The sequence below is a fragment of the Schistocerca serialis genome, chromosome 5, assembly GCF_023864345.2.
Source record: "Schistocerca serialis cubense isolate TAMUIC-IGC-003099 chromosome 5, iqSchSeri2.2, whole genome shotgun sequence".
NCBI classification, from domain to species: Eukaryota; Metazoa; Arthropoda; class Insecta; order Orthoptera; family Acrididae; genus Schistocerca; species Schistocerca serialis.
In genome coordinates, this window is record NC_064642.1 from 23,996,092 (window position 1) to 24,014,948 (window position 18,857).

General features: G+C 38.7%; 1 protein-coding gene across 1 annotated transcript in view; it reads right to left on the minus strand.

The window, feature by feature from the left end:
* Positions 1-18,857, minus strand: part of LOC126481718 (osmotic avoidance abnormal protein 3-like) — a 287,181-nt gene that overhangs the window by 248,593 nt on the left and 19,731 nt on the right. Inside the window, exon 3 of the mRNA XM_050105670.1 lies at positions 8,819-9,104. Coding sequence (XP_049961627.1) covers positions 8,819-9,104 — 286 coding nt within the window. The remainder of the gene's footprint in view (positions 1-8,818; positions 9,105-18,857) is intronic.

Consider the following 18,857-nt stretch of genomic DNA (forward strand, 5'->3'; position numbering starts at 1 on the left):
AATTAGTTAAAATGAAAAAATGAATTTAAGCAGTAAGATGGCAATACAAGAGAGGAAATAAAAAGATCCCAGCTTGATTCGTCACAACTGCCCGTGTTTTATTTCTTGCCCTAGCATGAATTTATTATTTTCCATTTGTTTTAAAGCTTTCACAAGTTTTTTTTAAAATAGTTTTATACTTCCTAACATGTTACAAAATCAGGATATGTTGTATTTCAGCTGACTGTGTAGCTTCCTTTTTCTCTCACTGGAAATTTTTATTTCTGGTGTGATTCTTCTTATCTTACTTGATGTTTTATTGCAATATGATCTTGGTGGCAACATTTCATTAAATGCTCCAAGAAAACTGTTTAAGAATGTACTAAAGTTTTCATTTGTTGAATCACCATCCCCAAGAGACCACTTAACTTTACTTAGTTTCTTATAGAATATTTCAATATTTGTTTTATTGAAACTTCTTTTGATTTAAGTTTTTCGTGCATTATGTTCATCAGTTTTTGGCAGTGAGACAAACAAGTCTGAGTGACCGGCAAGTCCTAAGTCTCAACAGAATTTATGTACATTATCAAAGTGGTAAAGGTTACCAGTGCATATTGTTGAGTGAATATTTGCTCTAGTGAACTCTGTAATATTTTTGTTTATTCTTTATTGTCATTTGCAGTGTTTATATTAAAATCAGCTGCTATTAATTTTTTTCTTCTCTTGTTTCTTTATTATATCTAGTATGCACTGGAAATTAGAGAGGAATGATGCGACTAATGCCCTTTCTGGAATTCTATGAATTGAAATGACTAACATATTAAGGTCTTACAGTTCTACACAACAGCTTTTGAATATATAATCTTCATTTAAACAATTAAAATCTGTTTTCACCTCACAGCTTATAGAAGAATCCAAGAGTATGCAGCAACCTCCATGAGATTTTTTTCTCCCTGCAATACCTGGTTACAACATTGAAATTTTCAATTTTATTTAAAACATTTATAATATTAGACTAAGTTTGTAACTTAGGTTGCTGGAAGATTTTGAATTTAAGCTATTGATACTCCAGTGCATCAAATACGAATTTTCATTTGTTTCAATGGTATTAAACATACATTTCCCTAAATATTTTCCTGAGTCTTTTTTTTTTTTTCAGGCAACAAACTTTTTTCTTTAACATCCCCTCCAATAAACATTAGTTTCCCTTAGTTTTAATGATTTCACAAACATCCATAAACATTTTGCAGTAGGTCATCGATCCTAATCTGTTTAGATACAGCCCATCCATGGCTATGCATTCGTTGCTTAAAAACTGATTTGAGTTTATAAATATAGCACCTAGTCTATCACAACCCTCATTAATTCTGCAGTTGATTCAATCACTCACTGACCTACTGTTTATGATTTCCTTAACCACTATCCTGGAAGCAGGGTGAAAAAAGGCTGATCAGATTATATTTTTCAATTCGATAGAATTTGCTCTTCACTATATCCTCAGAGAGAATTAGATATTTAGTTAGTTCCATTGATCAGTTTCATGGTAAATGTTATGATTTGGAATGTTTCAAGTGCATAACAAATGCGCACATAAATCAAGGGGTTTTTTTAAGCTTAAAATTTTTATTACCTACCCCATTCCTTTCCCTTATACCTATAGATTTATTTATTCCTATTCAGGAATTCATCTATGGTGTAGAAGGAGTTGTCAAGGCGATATGATTTCAGTTTATTTTTGAATTTATTACTGCTGTCTGTCAGACATTTTAATTCATCTGGTACTTCATCGAAAAGTTGTACAGCAGCATATTTTACCGATTTGCAAATGGGCTCTCATTAAACTTTTACAAAACACAGTATATACAGTTCCACACATTAAATGGAATAACCCCATTCATAAATATAGACTTCAATCAGAAATCGGTAGCTAAGGTAGAATATTCAAAATTTCTAGGTGCATGCATTGATGAGGGGTTGAACTGGAAAAAACACACTGAGGATCAGCTGAAACGTTTGAGTTCAGCTACTTATGCTATTAGGGTCATTGCAAATTTTGGCAATATACATCTGAGTAAATTAGCTTACCATGCCTATTTTCATTCCCTGCTTTCCTGTGGCATCATATTCTGGGGTAACTCATCATTGAGTAAAAGAGTCTTCATTGCACAAAAGCGTGTAATCAGAATAATTGCTGGAGCTCATCCAAAATCATCCTGCAGACACTTATTTAAGGAGCGAGAGATCTTCACTGTAGCCTCACAATATATATATATCCACTTATGAAATTTGTTATTAAAAATTCGAACGAATTCAAAAGTAATAGCAGTGTACATGGCTACAACACTAGAAGAAAGGATGATCTTCACTACTCAAGGTTAAATCTAACTTTGGCTCAGAAGGGGGTAAATTATGCTGCCACAAAAGTCTTTGGTCACTTACCTAATAGCATCAAAAGTCTGACAGATAGCCATATAGCATTTAAAAGGAAATTAAAAGAATTTCTTAATGGCAACTCCTTCTACTCATTAGATGAATTTTTGGATATAGTAAGTGGGTAATTTCCCCAACTACCCAAAAAGAAAAAAAAATTAAGTGTCATGTAATATTTTGTGTAATGTAATATCTTGTATAGACACCTTTTATTAACCTGACACGTTCCATATCATTACGAAGTGTCAATATTGATGATCTGTGGAACAAGTACTAATCTAATCTAAGTATGGAGCTATTGCATCAGCATACTCTAATTGGTATACAGTCTGGACCAGAAGACTTGCTTTTATTAAGTGATTTAAGTTGCTTCACTACTCTGAGGGTATTTACTTCTACGTATCTCATGTTGGCAGCTGTTCTTGATTCGAATTCTGGAATATTTATTTAGTCTCCTTTTGTGAAGGCATTTCAGAAGGCTGTGTTTAGTAACTCTGCTTCAACAGCACTGTCTTTGATAGTATCTCCATTGCTATCACGCAGAGAAGGCACTGATTGTTTCTTGCCGCTAACATACTTCACATATGACCAGAATCTCTTTGGATTGTCTGCCAGGTTTTGACACAAAGTTTTGTTGTGGAAACTGTTATATGCATCTCGCATTACGTCCATGCTAAATTTTTAGCTTCTATACAAGATCACTAATCTTGGAAATTTTGTGTCTGTTTAAATTTGGCAAGTTTTTTTCATTGTTTCTGCAATAGTATTCTGACCGATTTTGTGTATCAAGAAGGAGCAGCTCCAGTGTTCATTAATATATTCGGTACAAATCTCTCAATTGCTGTAGATACTAATTTTTTGAATTCAAACCACATCTGGTCTACACTGTTAATTTGGGAGGAGTGGAGATTGTCTCTCAGGAAGGCATCATGCGAATTTTTATTTGCTTTTTTGAATAGGTATACTTTTTGTTTATTTTTGGAGGATTTGAGTGTTACAGTATTCAGTCTTGCTGTGACAACCCTGTGTTCACTGACCCCTGTATCCATTTTGATATCCGTTATTAGCTCAGGATTATTTGTTACTAAGGGTTCAAGTGTGTTTTCACAACCATTTACTATTCGCTTGGCCTCATGAACTAACTGCTCGAAATAATTTTCAGAGAATGCTTTTAGCACAATTTCAGATGATGTTTTATGCATACCTCCAGATTTAAACAGGTATTTTTGCCAATATACTGAGGGTAAATTTAAGTCACCACCAATTATAACTGTAAGAGTCGGGTATGTGTTTGAAATCAAACTCAAGTTTTCTTTGATCCTTTCAGCAATTGTATCATCTGAATTGAGAGGTTGGTAAAAAGATCCAATTATTATTTTATTCTGGTTGCCAAGAATGACCTCTGCCAATACTAACTCACATGAACTATCTACTTCAATTTCACAACAAGGTAACTTCTAACAGCAACAAACACGCCACTGCCAACTGTGTTTAGCCTATCCTTTCATAACAATGTTAGGTTCTTTGCAAAAATTTTGACTGAACTTATCTTTGGCTTTACCCAGCTTTCATTGCCTATAACGATTTGAGCATCATTGCTTTCTATTAGTGCTTGGAGCTCTGATACTTTTCCAACACAGTTACAACAATTTACAACTGTTATACCAATGGTTCCTGTATCTATGTGAATATTTTTTGCCTACGTGTTGAGTTACCCCAAATTATTACTCCATATGAGATCAGAGAGTGAAACTAAGCAAAGTATATCAGCTTACTAATTTCTATCTCCTCAAAATTGGCAATTATTCTGATTGCAAAAGTTGCTGAACCTAGTTGCTTTAGGAGAGCCAAAAATATGAATTTTGTAACTAAGCATCTCAACTATATGTACACCCAAAAACTTAGAATGCTCTACCCTGGCTACTGACTTCTGCTGGTGTGTTATATTTATTGAAGGAACTGTACTCATTGCAACAGAAAATTGGATTTACTGTGTTTTTACAAAGTTCAGACAAGCCCATTTGCAGAAAACCAATTAATATCTTTTCTGAAGACATCATTTGTATCATTTTCTATTAGAGCTTCTTTTACTGGACTAATAATGATGGTTGTATCATCAGCAAACAGTGTTAGTTTAGCTTCTTGTTTCAGATAAGAAGGAAGGTCATTCACATATATCAAGAACAGAAGGTCCTGTGAAACACCTAATGCAGTTTCACTCCATTCCTTGTACACTGCATCCCAACATGGATGAAAATGCCTTTGTTATTTTTGTTTACTTCTTTTTTGAAGTTTTCTCTTTAATTGTCAATTTTTATAAAAAAGTTACTGAGCTTATGGGACGTACTGCCCAGGTGGACATCAATTTCACAGATTGTCACTATGATATTTTTCAAAAATTTTTACCTAATTATGAGAAATTCATTTTCAACTACACTTTTGATGCTATAAAGTCTTCCTCTTTTGTTCTTGAACATTTCAGTTGTCCATTTATGCATAGTATTTATGGCTACTGAGTCTGCACTTTGTTTTAATTCACGTGACCTGAAATGCCCATTTCACAGGGATCTCGTATTTGTATCCCTCCACAAATGGTGTACTTCCTTGTGGTGTCGATCATTTCTTGGGATTAGTTTGAGTCACAGTTTTCTTCATGAATAAGTTCCACATATTCATCTCTAGGCAGCAATATTTCTTATTTTCATTGCATTGCTTTCACAGGATGTGTCATTATTGTTTTTTGAAACACAGTTTGTATTATTCCGCATCAGCAGATTTTCATTGTTTCAGGCTTTGTAGTCCCCATAACCACATCTTTTTGATGCATAAGCTCAGCGTTTTCATTTTTTACTGCTAACAAGTCTTCTTTGAGGTATTCAATTTCTTTTTGCAGCATTTGAATAACACTTTCTCTTGAATTCGCTTCAGTTTGGAGATCAACTTTTTTGTCACATAAACAGTTACGTAAACAATCCTGCCAGCACCACAAGAAATCATCATTCGTGAATTTTAGGTTCACTTCTGCACACTTTTTATGTAGCTAGACGTGACACTTTACACACAGAATTCCTTTTACACTACATTTTTTACATTCCTTGCACACTGCACGGCTGAATGTTTGCTTTTTTGAGTGAACTGTGGTCCTACACTGATGTATCAGTGCAATCATTATTCCAGCTGAAAAAGGTAAAAGTGTGTAAAAATGAAATCCTTTAAAATTAAAGAGATTTCAATACCTATCTGCTCCTATCCTTATTCTTGGATTATCACCATTCCAGTATGTTGTAGGTCTCAGAAAATTTCAAATAATCGCAGTTAATTTTCTTCTGTATAAATGTTTTTTTTGGTTGTTGTGATATTGAGCTGCTCTAGATAGTCAGTCTTCTACAACTAAGCATGTATTTTGCTGCCTATGAAATTCCATTCTATACTGAAATCTGATTTTTACTTGTTACACACATTCCCTAGAAATAACTGTGTTATAAAGCATGTTCAAAAGTAAGCGTGCTTGTTTTTATATCTTTTTTAGGAAAAGTGTCTTTGAAAAAAACTGCAGGATATTGTTCATACACTTGTTGACCATTTTTTCACATAATCACCATCCTGTTCAATGCATGTGGTGAGCTTTGGCACAAGCTTCTTTAGGCCCTTCTTGAAGAACTCTCCCATCAATTCCTTCCCCCCACTTCAGAACCGCTTTCTCCACCTGCTCATCAGTTGATAGTTTAATTCCACTCATGTGTGCTTTCAGGAAGCTGCAAAGATGATGATTTGAATGTGTCAAGTGAAGGGAATATGCGTGGGGGGGGGGGGGGGGCAGGGAATCCAATAGTACCTTGGTGGCTAGTGCTGTGTGAGGACGGACAATGTCATGCAACAAGCACACTCCTCTTGTCAGCATTCCCCTCCTTTGTTTTTAATATTCCTTTTGAGATTTTTGAGGGTCTCACAATATCATCATGTGTTGTGGGTCCCCCCAAAACACTGAGGCCATGATTTTTTTGCCCAAAATTGTGGATTTGAATTTTTTGGCAGATGGGGAATTGGTGTGATGCCACTGTGATGACACTCTTTTTGTCTCAGGCATGTAATGAGCCACACAAGTTTCATCTCCAGTCACAAGAGAGCTCAGAAAATTCTCATCTTCTAACTCAAGTAGCTCAAGAAACATGCAGGCACTACTGACTCCATTTTTCTTGTGCTGCTGTGTCAGCTGTTTTGTGCCCAATCTTGCACACGGTTTCCATTATCCCAGTGTTTCTGTGAGTGTTTCATACAAGAGAATTCTGGAGAGTTGCACAAACATCACAGAAATTTCATCCACTGTCAGACATGGTGGTCTTCACCAACAGTTTACTCGATTTTTTGCACCAAGTCCTCAGTCAAAATGGAAGACCTTCCACTCCTCTGTTCGTTATGAATATTTGTTTTGTCTCCAACAAAATCCCTACACTACTTAAACAAATTTGTTCTGTTCATAACACCTTCACTGTAAACTATTTGATTCATGAAAAAATTCCAGTACCTGTTATTCCTACCATGAATAGGAAGCGGATCACAACAGATGGCTTGCACTTGGACGGATCTCTTACCAACATCTTTCACATAACTGGACACTACAATATGAGTTTACATATTACCATATTTCTGTGACACTTACTCAGGTCAAGGAATTCCCCTCTACCAAACTGTGTTTCCAACCCTCAAGAACAAAGAAACACAGCTTCTTATGGTCACAGTACACTTACTTTCTCAACATGCCTTATAGACCTGAGTAAGTTGATACTCCAGCAGAAATGGTAATGAAGAGGTATTAACCACAAAATAACTATTCATATACTTGAAAGACATTAATAACGAAACAATCAAGCAGACGCAATGTCATAAGCTGCTATACACTGGTTTCAATGTATAGTTGCAATATGAGAAAGGTGTGTAGTGGTGGTAAGAGAAAGAAACTTGTACAAATTACAACAAATACATTGGCTGTTATCTAATATCAATATGCTTAAGAAAAGAAATATTCTTTATTTTAATTTTGAACATTAACATACAGATAGTATAAAGGGTGGTCAAAACGTTTTGCACAGTCACCTCTAATTTTTTTATTTTTTGCAGGAAGAGAACGAAATTTTTTGTGAATATACTTGGAACATTCAGCTATACATTTAGCCTACTCAATGTAGCCTCCATCAGCTGTGACACATCTGGCCCAACATTCTTTCCATGATGTAAATGCACTTTGGTAAAATTCTGGGGGTTGAGTATCACTTGACACAGGAAATAAGGTTTTTCTCAATATCAAATGTTTTACCATGCAGGTGGGCCTTCAGACGACCAAAGAAGTACAAATCAGACAGAACTAAGTACGGACTGCAGGGAGGATGAGGAACAATTTTCCAACCCATTTTCCTGATTTTCTCCTGTGTCATAAGGGCTGTATGGGGTTTGGCATAGTCATGGTGTAGTCTGATGAGCTGACCCTGAAGCTGTGGTCTGCGGGCCTTGATGGCATGTCGCAGCTTGTGCAATGACAAACAGTAATGGTCCTGGTTAATTGTGGAGCCAGGTTCGAAAAAGTCAATGAAAATCACACCACACTGATCCCAGAAGGAGGAGACCGTCACCTTTCGGCCTGGTGTTTGTGAAAGCCTTGGTTTTTTTTCTTCCGAGGGGAACCCAGATGGCGCCACTCCATGGATTGGGTTTTGCTCTCAGGTTCAAACAAAAACAACCATGTTTCATCCTGGGTAATGATGCCATCAAAACACTGTTTCCACTCTTCAGTAAAGGTCTTCATGAGACCCTCGCACTCATTCTTCCTCATTTGTCAATAATCTAGGCACCCAACGTGCACAGATTTTTCTGTACCCTAGTGATTTTACCAGTGATATCACACTACCCAATGACAAATGAGTCATTTCAGCAAGCTGTCATGTCGTCACATATCTGTCATTTTGGATTATTTGATCAATGGTCTCCCTATTCACATCACTTACTGCCATTGATGGTCTACCACATCATGGACTGTCCAGTGGAGAGAAATCACCTTCTTTAAACCTCTGCAACCACTGCTGGATACTGCTGCAATCCACTGTGTCCTCCTCATAAACAGGGAGCAACTTCCTGTGAATCGTTGTGGCAGAGTCATCGTCGGTCTTGAAGAGGAACTCCATCACCAACCGCTGTTGCAACCTGACATCCACTTCACAGTCCATTATGGCTCACCTGCAAATAAAAGAAAATACTTTTATATACCAACTTATAGCTAAGTGTTCCAAGTATGTTCACAAAAGATTTCATTCTCCTCCTGCAAAAAAAAATAAAAAAATTAGAGATGACTGTGCAAAACTTTTTGAATGCTCTTTGTATAATGTCAAACTCTAATAGTTAGTATTTCCTTTTTTACCTTGAACAAATACTCCATGCTCTGGATGTTCTTTGAGCTCAAGCTTATTTCTTCTGCCACTTCCAAGCAAATCTCTTATTTCATCATTATAAATCTCTAAGTGAGAGACAAGAACAAGATATTTTGTATTCTCAGCAAGAGCTATTTCTTCAAAAATATGCTCTATGGCCCGTGGTGTGACACCACGTTCAGAATAGTTATCGTAGGATCCTTGCATAGTGAAACTTTTTCCACATCCAGTCTGACCATAAGCAAATATTGTGCTGTTGTATCCATTTAACACATCCTGTGAGAACAGACAAAATGGATTACATTCAAAACACTAAACATGCATCATTCTCCTCTGTTATCATGAGGAGAGAACCATTTATAATGATGTAAAAACAGCTAAAGCAATTTGCATTTTTTAAAACAAAATCCAACCCTGAGTTATCAAGTGTGTTATGTATCTGTGTCTCAGATAAACCTGACAGTTTCACAATCAAATCCAGGACTACCACCATCCACCACCTCTAGAATACCCTCAAAATCTCCCCTGATAGCTAACAAACTCTGCCTCAGAGACCTACTACCTTTACCACACACTCAGAAACTCTCCCCCACAACCATACAGAATCCAGAACCTAAACAGACCTAAAACACAGACATGAACTTTTCCTCTAAAAGCCGAAGTCCCACAGAAGCATCAGTCCATTCCAATAACCTTACCTTTTGCCTCACTCCTAAATTCAGATATGTTGGACTTGTTAAAGACCTTCTCTCCTTCTTCTGGTCCACACAACATAGCACATTTTCACCATCAACACTACCAATCAGACTCAACCCCCGAAGCCTATTTAACACTACCTGACTCAGATCACTTCTCCATCCAACTGTTTTATCTATCCCCACCATCCCCAAATCACCCCTGTTAACATTCCCAGATTTCTTAACCTCAAACCTTACCTTACAATTGTTTCCCAAGTCCTTTAACAGGGAAGCTAGCTAACCTTACACCAGCACAAAGAACCACAATCTACCACATAAAAATTGATCCTGACTTTATAATGCTACCTGCTGACAAAGGCTCCAGTGCTGTGGTTGTGAACCATGGGGATTGCCTTACAAAAGGACTTCACCAGCTGTCAGATGCATCCACATAAAATCCCTGCCACAGTGACCCCTTTCCAGAAATACAGCAGGCTCTCCAGGTTCTCCTCAAATCCTTAGCCCCATCCCAGAACCTCTCCCCTCAGTTTCTCTCTCTCCTCACCAATACCACTCCCCATACTCCTATCTTCTACACACTTCCTAAAATCCATAAACCCAACCACCCAGAACATCCCATTGTGGACAGTTACTGTGCTTCCACTGAGAGAATCTCTGCTATTAGATCAGCACCTTCAGCATATCACCTACCCTCTTACTTAAAAAGCAGCTAACATTTCCTCCACTGATGCTCCACTGTTCCTGCTCCTTTACCACACAACACCTGCTCATCACTTTTGTTGCCACCTCTCTCTACACTAATATCCTTAATTGCTATTGAATGCTAGCTTTCCCAACACCCAACTGATTCCTGACCTACAACCCCATTCCCATCACCATGAGCAATTGCGTCACTTTTGAAGGCATCACTTACAAACAAATCCATGGGGTACAGATGGGCAAAAGCATGGCACCATCCTATTCATGGTCTGTCTAGAGGAATCCTTCCTAACCACCCAGAATCCTGAACCCCTCACCTTGTTCAGATTATACTTGTTTTGTAAATAAAACCACCTTTTCAAGACGACCACACAAACAAACTTGTTGTTCAGATTAATTGATGATATCTTCATGATCTGGACTAAGGGTGAGGGTAGCCTATCCATATTCTTCCAGAACCTGAACACCTTCTCTCCCATTCAGTCCACCTAATCCCAACAAGCCACCTTCCTCCTCTGTGTTGACCTGAACCTCAAAGATGGCTAAATCAGTACCTCCATCTATATTAAACCTACCAACCACCAGTAATGCCTCCACTTCAAAAGCTGACACCCATTCCATACCAACAAGTTCCTTCCACACAATTTAGCCGCCCATTGCCATCACATCTGTAGTGGCAAACAGTCCCTCTCCATTAAGGTCTTCGCATACTGTAATTATCCTCCCAGACTTGTACATAAAAAGATCTCCCGTGCCTTATCTCTACAGCCACCTATCACTTCCTAACACTCTAAGCGCCAAGCCCGTAAAATTTACGGGCCTGGGATCGCGCGAAAATCACCAAGCCCGTAAAATTTACGGGCCGCTACATTTAATTTCATTCAAAACACTGCAACGTTATTTCTACGGGTTTGGCCAGCGCTATACGTTTTTCAGATGTTTATTAACAAAATGCGTCCATAGATGTCACGGCAGCGCTGTAATTCATGTTAAAACTTATCTTTGCGTTCTCAGTCTGTATATCATTCAGTTGTTTGTCATCATGTTTCGGCGCGGTTTATCAGACGCAGAAATTGCGGATTTGATCAATCATAGCGACACTCTGGATAATGTAGAGAGTGATTCAGACGATTCTGAATGCAATGGTGTGTTTGAAGGTACGTATTTCCGAATTTTCCACGTAATTGTGCAGTACGCACATATCTGTTGAACATGTGTGAACGATGTATGTAGTTACACATAATGTGATATTCTTTTTAGAAGACGAGATTGATGACAGTTTGTCTTCAGATGAAGACGAGAATGATGTTGAAGGTGTTGCTTCAAATCCAGCAGCTGTGCCGTATCCGAAAGACAGTGAGTGGACTGCAGTTGACACCTACCGACCTCTGCCTGTCAACACGACACCCAGGCAGATACTAGTGGATATTGATGAGTCGAGTTCTGTACTGGATTGCAGTAAAGTGTTCCTTACTGACAGTGACGTAAATGAACTCAAGAGACAGACAAATTTGTATGCATCACAGACAATACAGAAGAAAAGAAGAGGAAATAATCTGAAGCCCCATTCAGTTTTGAGTTCGTGGAAGCCAGTGACTATAAGTGAGATGAGGCGTTTCTTGGGTATTATTTTCCACATGTGTGTTTCGAAAAAGCCAAAAATTGCGGACCATTGGAGCACTAATCCTGTTCTTAGTTGTAACTTTTGTCCCCATGTCATGAGCCGTTTGCGTTTCACTCAGATACTGTCATGCTTGCATCTTGTTGACAATTCAAATCAGAAAAAACCAGGCGAAGATGGATTTCATCCACTTTACAAAGTTTTGCCATATTATAATAATTTGAAGGAGCGATGTATCCAGGCATATCGTCCCTCAGAAAAAGTGACAATTGATGAAGGAATTTGCCCATTTCGAGGTCGTGTGAGTTTCCGTGTTTACATGCAAAATAAGCCTCATAAGTATGGACTGAAAGTATATGCTGTTGCTGAAGCCAGTAGTGGCTATGTTGTAAATTTTGAAGTTTATGCTGGTAAGCATATTGTTGACAATTCTTCGTCTGCGGTTATTTTGCGATTGTTGTCTGACAGCAGCTTGCTGAACAAAGGCCACACTGTGTATTTAGATCGATTTTATTCCAGTCCAGAGCTATTTCAGCAACTGGCAGAGAAAGGCACTGGAGCTGTTGGTACTGTGAACAAATCCAGGAAAGGATTGCCTAAAGATTTAGTATCTGCTAAGCTGAAAAAGGGCGAAATGTCTTTTCGGCGTAAAGATAATGTATTGGCAATGAAGTGGAAAGATAAGAGAGATGTGTATACATTGTCTACAAGGCATCAAGCAACATTTGGTACGCATACTAAGAGAAATGGGTCTGTAGTATTGAAACCACTTCAGGTACTTGATTACAACCTCAATAAAATTGGAGTGGATATTGGAGACCAACGCCTGCAGTACAATCCGTTCCAGCACAGAACTGTGAAATGGTGGCGAAAATTATATTTCCATTTGCTGCTTATGGGAGTATCAAATGCATTTTGGCTGTACAATGCAGTGCACAGGAAGAAAATTACAATAACAGACTTTATAACAGTGCTTGCAGTTCAGCTTGTTGAAGACGACACACTTGAATTCATTCCAAGAAATGAAGGAACTGTAGGTCGGCTAACAAAGAGACATTTTTTGCAGCACATACCTGCAACTACTAAGAAGTATGCTGCTCGTGTGTGTCACGTGTGCAGTTCCAGGAGCAAGAAACAGAGTGGCAAGGCTTCTCGCAAAGAGACACGATACGAATGTGAACAGTGTGGCGTTGCACTCTGCCTGGAACCTTGCTTTAAAATTTTCCACACTAAAAAACAATATGATTCTGTGTGAAATTTATATGTAATACTGTATACTATCAGAAACATGTAATGTAGTGCCACAATTTTGGTTAAAAATAAATCACAATTGTATTCCCTTATTCGTATGACTTTTTCTAAATTCTTAAAACATCTAAGTGATTTCTATAACTGTACCTTAAAGCTGTGCATTGTAAAGTAGTTTCTTTCACTCAGAATTAAAGTAGAAATGTGCAGCTTCAAGATGGTACCAAATTTGCCACAATCCAAACAGTAGATTTGATGCAGTAATTTTTTTAATATTGGTAAAATTGCCCGGTTTCTAGGGACGGGTGCATAAAATAGGCCTGGTACAGAGAGTGCTAATGTACCACCATACAGCCAGAGCACTCCCATCATGAATCAGAACCACCAAGAAATGGAGCAACTGAATCACATTCTTCGGAAGGGTTTTGACTACCTCTTGATGTGCCCTGAAATAAGGAATATCCTACCCACTATCTTTCCCACCTTTCACACATTGGTATTCTGCAGCACACCAAACCTACACCATATCCTCATCCATCCCTACTCCACCCCTCCACCTCAAACCCTTGCCTCATGACTCATATCCCCGTAAAAGAGTTAGGTGCAAGAGGCCATCCTCCCACCATCATCTACTCCAGTTTACCCACAGGCGTCACCTATCCCATCAACGGCTGGGGTACCTATGAAAGCGGTAATGTGATCTACAAACTAAGCTGCTGCCAATGTGCTGTGTTAAACTAAGCTGCAGCCACTGTACTGTGTTCTATGTGGGCATGACAAACAACAAGCTGACTGTCAGCATGAATGTTCACTGACAGACTGTGGCCAAGAGATAGCTGGACCACCTTGCTGCTGAGCATGCTGACCAACACCACATTCTTGTGACAATGATTGCTTCACAACCTGTGCCATCTGGGTCCTACCAAAACTAGCTTTCCTGAATTGTGCAGGTGGGAACTCTCCCTGCAACATATCCTATGTTCCCTTAACCCCCTGGTCTCAACCTCTGTTAGTCTCCACGCTTCACACACCTATGCCCTTCCCTATTCCCACTCAAAGCTAAACAGCTATCTATTGGACCAAGACACCCACTAATCTTTTTTTCCCTCCTTTGCTTCTCTGCTTCCCCTCCAAACCCCCCTTCCTCCCTCAAACCTCATGACACCCCCTAGTTGCACTACACTATCCCCACCATGTCTATACGCCGGCCGCGGTGGTCTAGCGGTTCTAGGCGCGCAGTCCGGAACCGCGCGACTGCTACGGTCGCAGGTTCGAATCCTGCCTCGGGCATGGTTGTGTGTGATGTCCTTAGGTTAGTTAGGTTTAAGTAGTTCTAAGTTCTAGGGGACTGATGACCTCAGATGTTAAGTCCCATAGTGCTCGGAGCCATTTGAACCATGTCTATACATCCTCCAATAAGCAGCATTTTACCTTCCTCCACCCCTACCCTGCTGTCCCCCACCCTTCTCTTAATCGCAACCAACCTGATTACTTCTCCCATCAGGTGAAGTTGGTCAAAGTCTCCCATCAATGGCCAGAGACAGTAGTTGGCTGTGTGAGAGTTGTAGTAATGTGATGGCATGTGTATTTTCTACTTCAGATGAATGCCTTTTGGCTGAAAGCTAAAATGTGTATGACTCTTTTCATGGTGCCTGCTGCAACTCTGTGTCTCCTCTGTATGGTGAGTAGCAATCTATCCTTTTCATCATATTGTTGTTACTCCATCATGGACCTTCCAGTGTTTGAAGAACAATTTTTTACACAAACTTAGCACAAACCATAGATGGAGCTGAATTGCTTGCTGAAAGAGGAGTGCTTGTATTGATGCACAACACATGAATATTCTGAAATCATAGCAATATTAAATTAAAAATAAGATCTCAGAATATTCCACAACAGTTGAATATCAAATTACAAACATTTTCAGAAAATATCAATTGAAGGTGTATTGCACCCTATATATCACAAATCAGTGCCTCTAATTGCTGCCCTACAATGAGCAACGGGGAGGCTGCAGTACTGATTCTTCTCCCAACAACAACAAAACACCAAACTGCTATTTCAGAACTTTTTATAGGCTCCATTATAGTATATTCAGCCCAAATTTTTTTGCACAACCTCACTATGCAAGCACAGTCAAGTTTCAGTCATACTGTTACACTCCCACCACCACTGCTATATTTAGAGCTAGCCCCAACTGTTGAGGTAAAGGCTCAAGCTGGTCTTCAGGATCTTTATATGGTATGTCTCATTACTGAAGTGCACCTAAAGACTATAACAGGTCTTTTATGTGAAGAATATGGATAACACCTCTGTACTACTGTATTCTTACTGTAAAATCACAACCCTGAAATTCATACATGATTTCTGACAATCAGTGTAACGTTTTAGGCACACTGAAACAGTAATTTAGAATTTCTCTGCATTTTGTACTGATGGAAAAGCTTGTATGAAGATACATAAGCTGTAACTACTAGGTGGTGTTTGGGTTTATTGTATTCCCAGTCATTACGCTGGGTGCAAAGTTCTATACGTGGGTCTGCTGTATTGGTTTTCTAGTTGTCACAATAAACTGTTTGACTTACCCCTCCTGAGTATTATTAGGTTGAAATAAAAGCTGTCATTTCAGCCTCATGACTGCAGGAAAGGAAGAATTCCACAAAATTGTAGCTTCCTTTGTCATTCTTCTGTACACAAACGTTATGAAAGGCAGTAACGTATCTGACTCTTTCCCCCCCCCCCCCCCCCCCCCTCTCTCTCTCTCTCTCTCTCTCTCTCTCTCTCTTTCTCTCTCTCTCCAACATCAATGTAATGTACACTACCTGACAAAAAAGGTTAAGAATCAGAGTGGAAGGAGGAAATCAAATGAAACCTCAAGGGCAGAGAGTCAATGTGATGATTAGAGACCGGATTATATGCATCATAAAAACCTTAAACTACTCATGCAAATATGCATGGAAAATGCTTAAATAATGTTTGAAAATGGTGCAAGATCAAATAATAAAAGAACATGGTAGTTATTGTGTGCATTATATCTCAAAGTCGAACCTGTGCATTTAATTATGAGGAAGTGCACTAGCCACGTGAAAAATCAGTACATTTAGGATGCTGATATTTTCTGAATACTTTCTGGTAGAGGTTAGGAAGGGGGGGGGGGGGGCTTTCTGGGATTGTTGTCTAAAAATCTGCAAAATGGGGATGCATACCATGTTTCAAGAATTGTTCCTTCTTTTCTATTGTTGTCAGCGACAAGTGGATATGATGTGAATAAGCCACAACAAAAAAATCTATATGTACAGGATCAACTTCAAGATATAATGCATGCAAAGGGGTACACTCACGAACTCCATAATATTTTATTTAAAAAACAGCATAGAACCTTGAATTTTTTTGAACAGCATTAACTTTTAATTAATACAATTGGACCAAAGCCTCATTTATGATTTATTTTACCTTTCTCTGCTACTGTAAACATAAACGACCAAGTATGGTTCCAAATGTTAGGTAGTAGATTGTGTCTTCGATGACTCAAAACAACTTTATAATCAGAAAAGGGCTGTTCTACATCAACTGAGGTAACTGGTCAGTATTATTTGAATATGGGTGCTATGTCGGCACTTATTGTTTCTGGTAAAAGTTCACCTGTCTCATTAATATAACTGTTAATTTGGCACAAGTGTTCAAAGTCTGGGTAATTGTTTAAAATGTTTTCAAACTTTTCTTTAAGTTTTCTTGGAAATTCCTCCAGCAATGAGGAGTTCACTAGAATAATTTTATTCATTAACTGTATAGATTCATTCAACACCAAACCCTGAGTTTCAAGCTTTTTAATACTTGCAGGTATATGGGAAAAATGAATGCTAATCACAGCAATGTCCTTTTCAATACTGGAATCATTGAAAGCTTCCTTGCACTGGCAAACTGCCAAAGCCTCTGCACTATCAAAGTCATTTACTACCCCTCTAATGGCCTTGAAATGTTCATTGTAAAACAACACAGCTTCGACACACGTACTGCAATGAGTTACCACTGGTTAAGGAAGTAAAGGCACGTGTGGTAGTTTTTCTTTGTAGGTCTTGATACAAGCAGGAGCCTTTAGAAACACTTCTTTGTGGATGAAATCAGTTTATTTATATTCACAAACGTAGAACGTACTTTTTCAGCAAGACGATGTACTCCATGAGCAAAGCACGTCACATGAATCAAATTGGGATAAAATACTCGGATGGCTTTTCCTGCTTTGGTCATATATGGAGCAGTATCTGAAATAAACACAAACACCCTTTCGTCTGCAGAAGAGCCTGGGAAATTTTTTATAATACCCTCATTCACAAATCTAGCAATCGTACAATGATTTACTTTTTCAAATTCTTTGCAGGCTTCTAAATAAGAAGAAGAAGGTTCTTCTTTTAAAGTAGCAACAATTACACTTGCAATGTAACCCCCACAAGTGTCTGTAGTTTTGTCAACTGCAATCCAGATAATGCTGTCCTTGAGTTCATTGTTTATTTCCCCCAGAACATTTATGTAAATTTTCAGTAAGTAATTTTTCCACAATGTCGATTCATCTGGTATACTTTGATTTAAGCAATATTTGTGCAGGAAGCCTTTGAGGATAGGGTTTGTAAGTTTGTGAAGAGGAATATTGTTTGCAATGAATGCTTCACATAGATCCATGTTAAATCGACTTTTTTGGTTACCTTTGGACAAATCCCAGCTACTGCAACTTGCTGTCATCAGAAGTTGTCATGGTCCTTTCTTCTGCATTCCTGCAATATGAAGATTTGTCTTGACATGCTGGTCTATTTGAAACTTTTTTTTCTTTTTTTTTTTCTTTTTTTCTTTTTTTTTTCCAAGAAACAATTTTCTCACAGTTCCATCATATGTAAATACCCCAGGATGGTCAGCTATCCACAAAACAATGTTTCTTTTTTTGGGCGGCATGGCACACAACACATTACACACTAAATGTCGTAAACATGTTCAATTATATACAAGTAAAACAAACATCAAAAAAAGTTTTGCATCACCCCAGTTTCCAGAACTACTGAAGACAAATGTTGACTGTGGATATTGTACCACAGACACAGTCCCTTTGACTGTTCGGAGATGTCACTAAATCCGCCCAAAGATGTAAACAACTATGCATGAGCAGCGCCTATTAGATGGAGGGGGCCCAACATCCGATCAGTTCCAGTCATTCCACCAGGAAGGAGATACACAGCTCGTGTTACCTGTGGTTCAACCATGCCTAGATGATCAATACTGTGGTTCAATAGCATCCGCATTGTTACTTTGTACCAGGAAGGGCTCTCAACAAGGGAAGTGTCCAGGTATCTCGGAGTGAGCCAAAGCCATTTTGTTCGGACATGGAGGAGATACAGAGAGACAGGAACTGTCGATGGCATGCCCTGCTCAGGCCACCCAAGGGCAACTACTGCAGTGAATGACCACTGACTATGGATTATGGCTCGAAGGAATCCTGACAGCAACATCACCATGTTGAATAATGCTATTCGGCAGTCACGCAGTGTCATGTTACGATTCAAACTGTGCACAATAGGCTGTATGATGCGCAACTTCACTCCCGACATCCACGGCAAGGTCCATCGTTGCAACCACAACACCATGCAGCACGGTACAGATGGGCCCAACAACATGCCAAATGGATCACTCAGAATTGGCATCACGTTCTCTTCACCAATGAGTGTTGCATATGCCTCCAACCATACAATTGTCGGAGACATGTTTGGAGCCATTGCA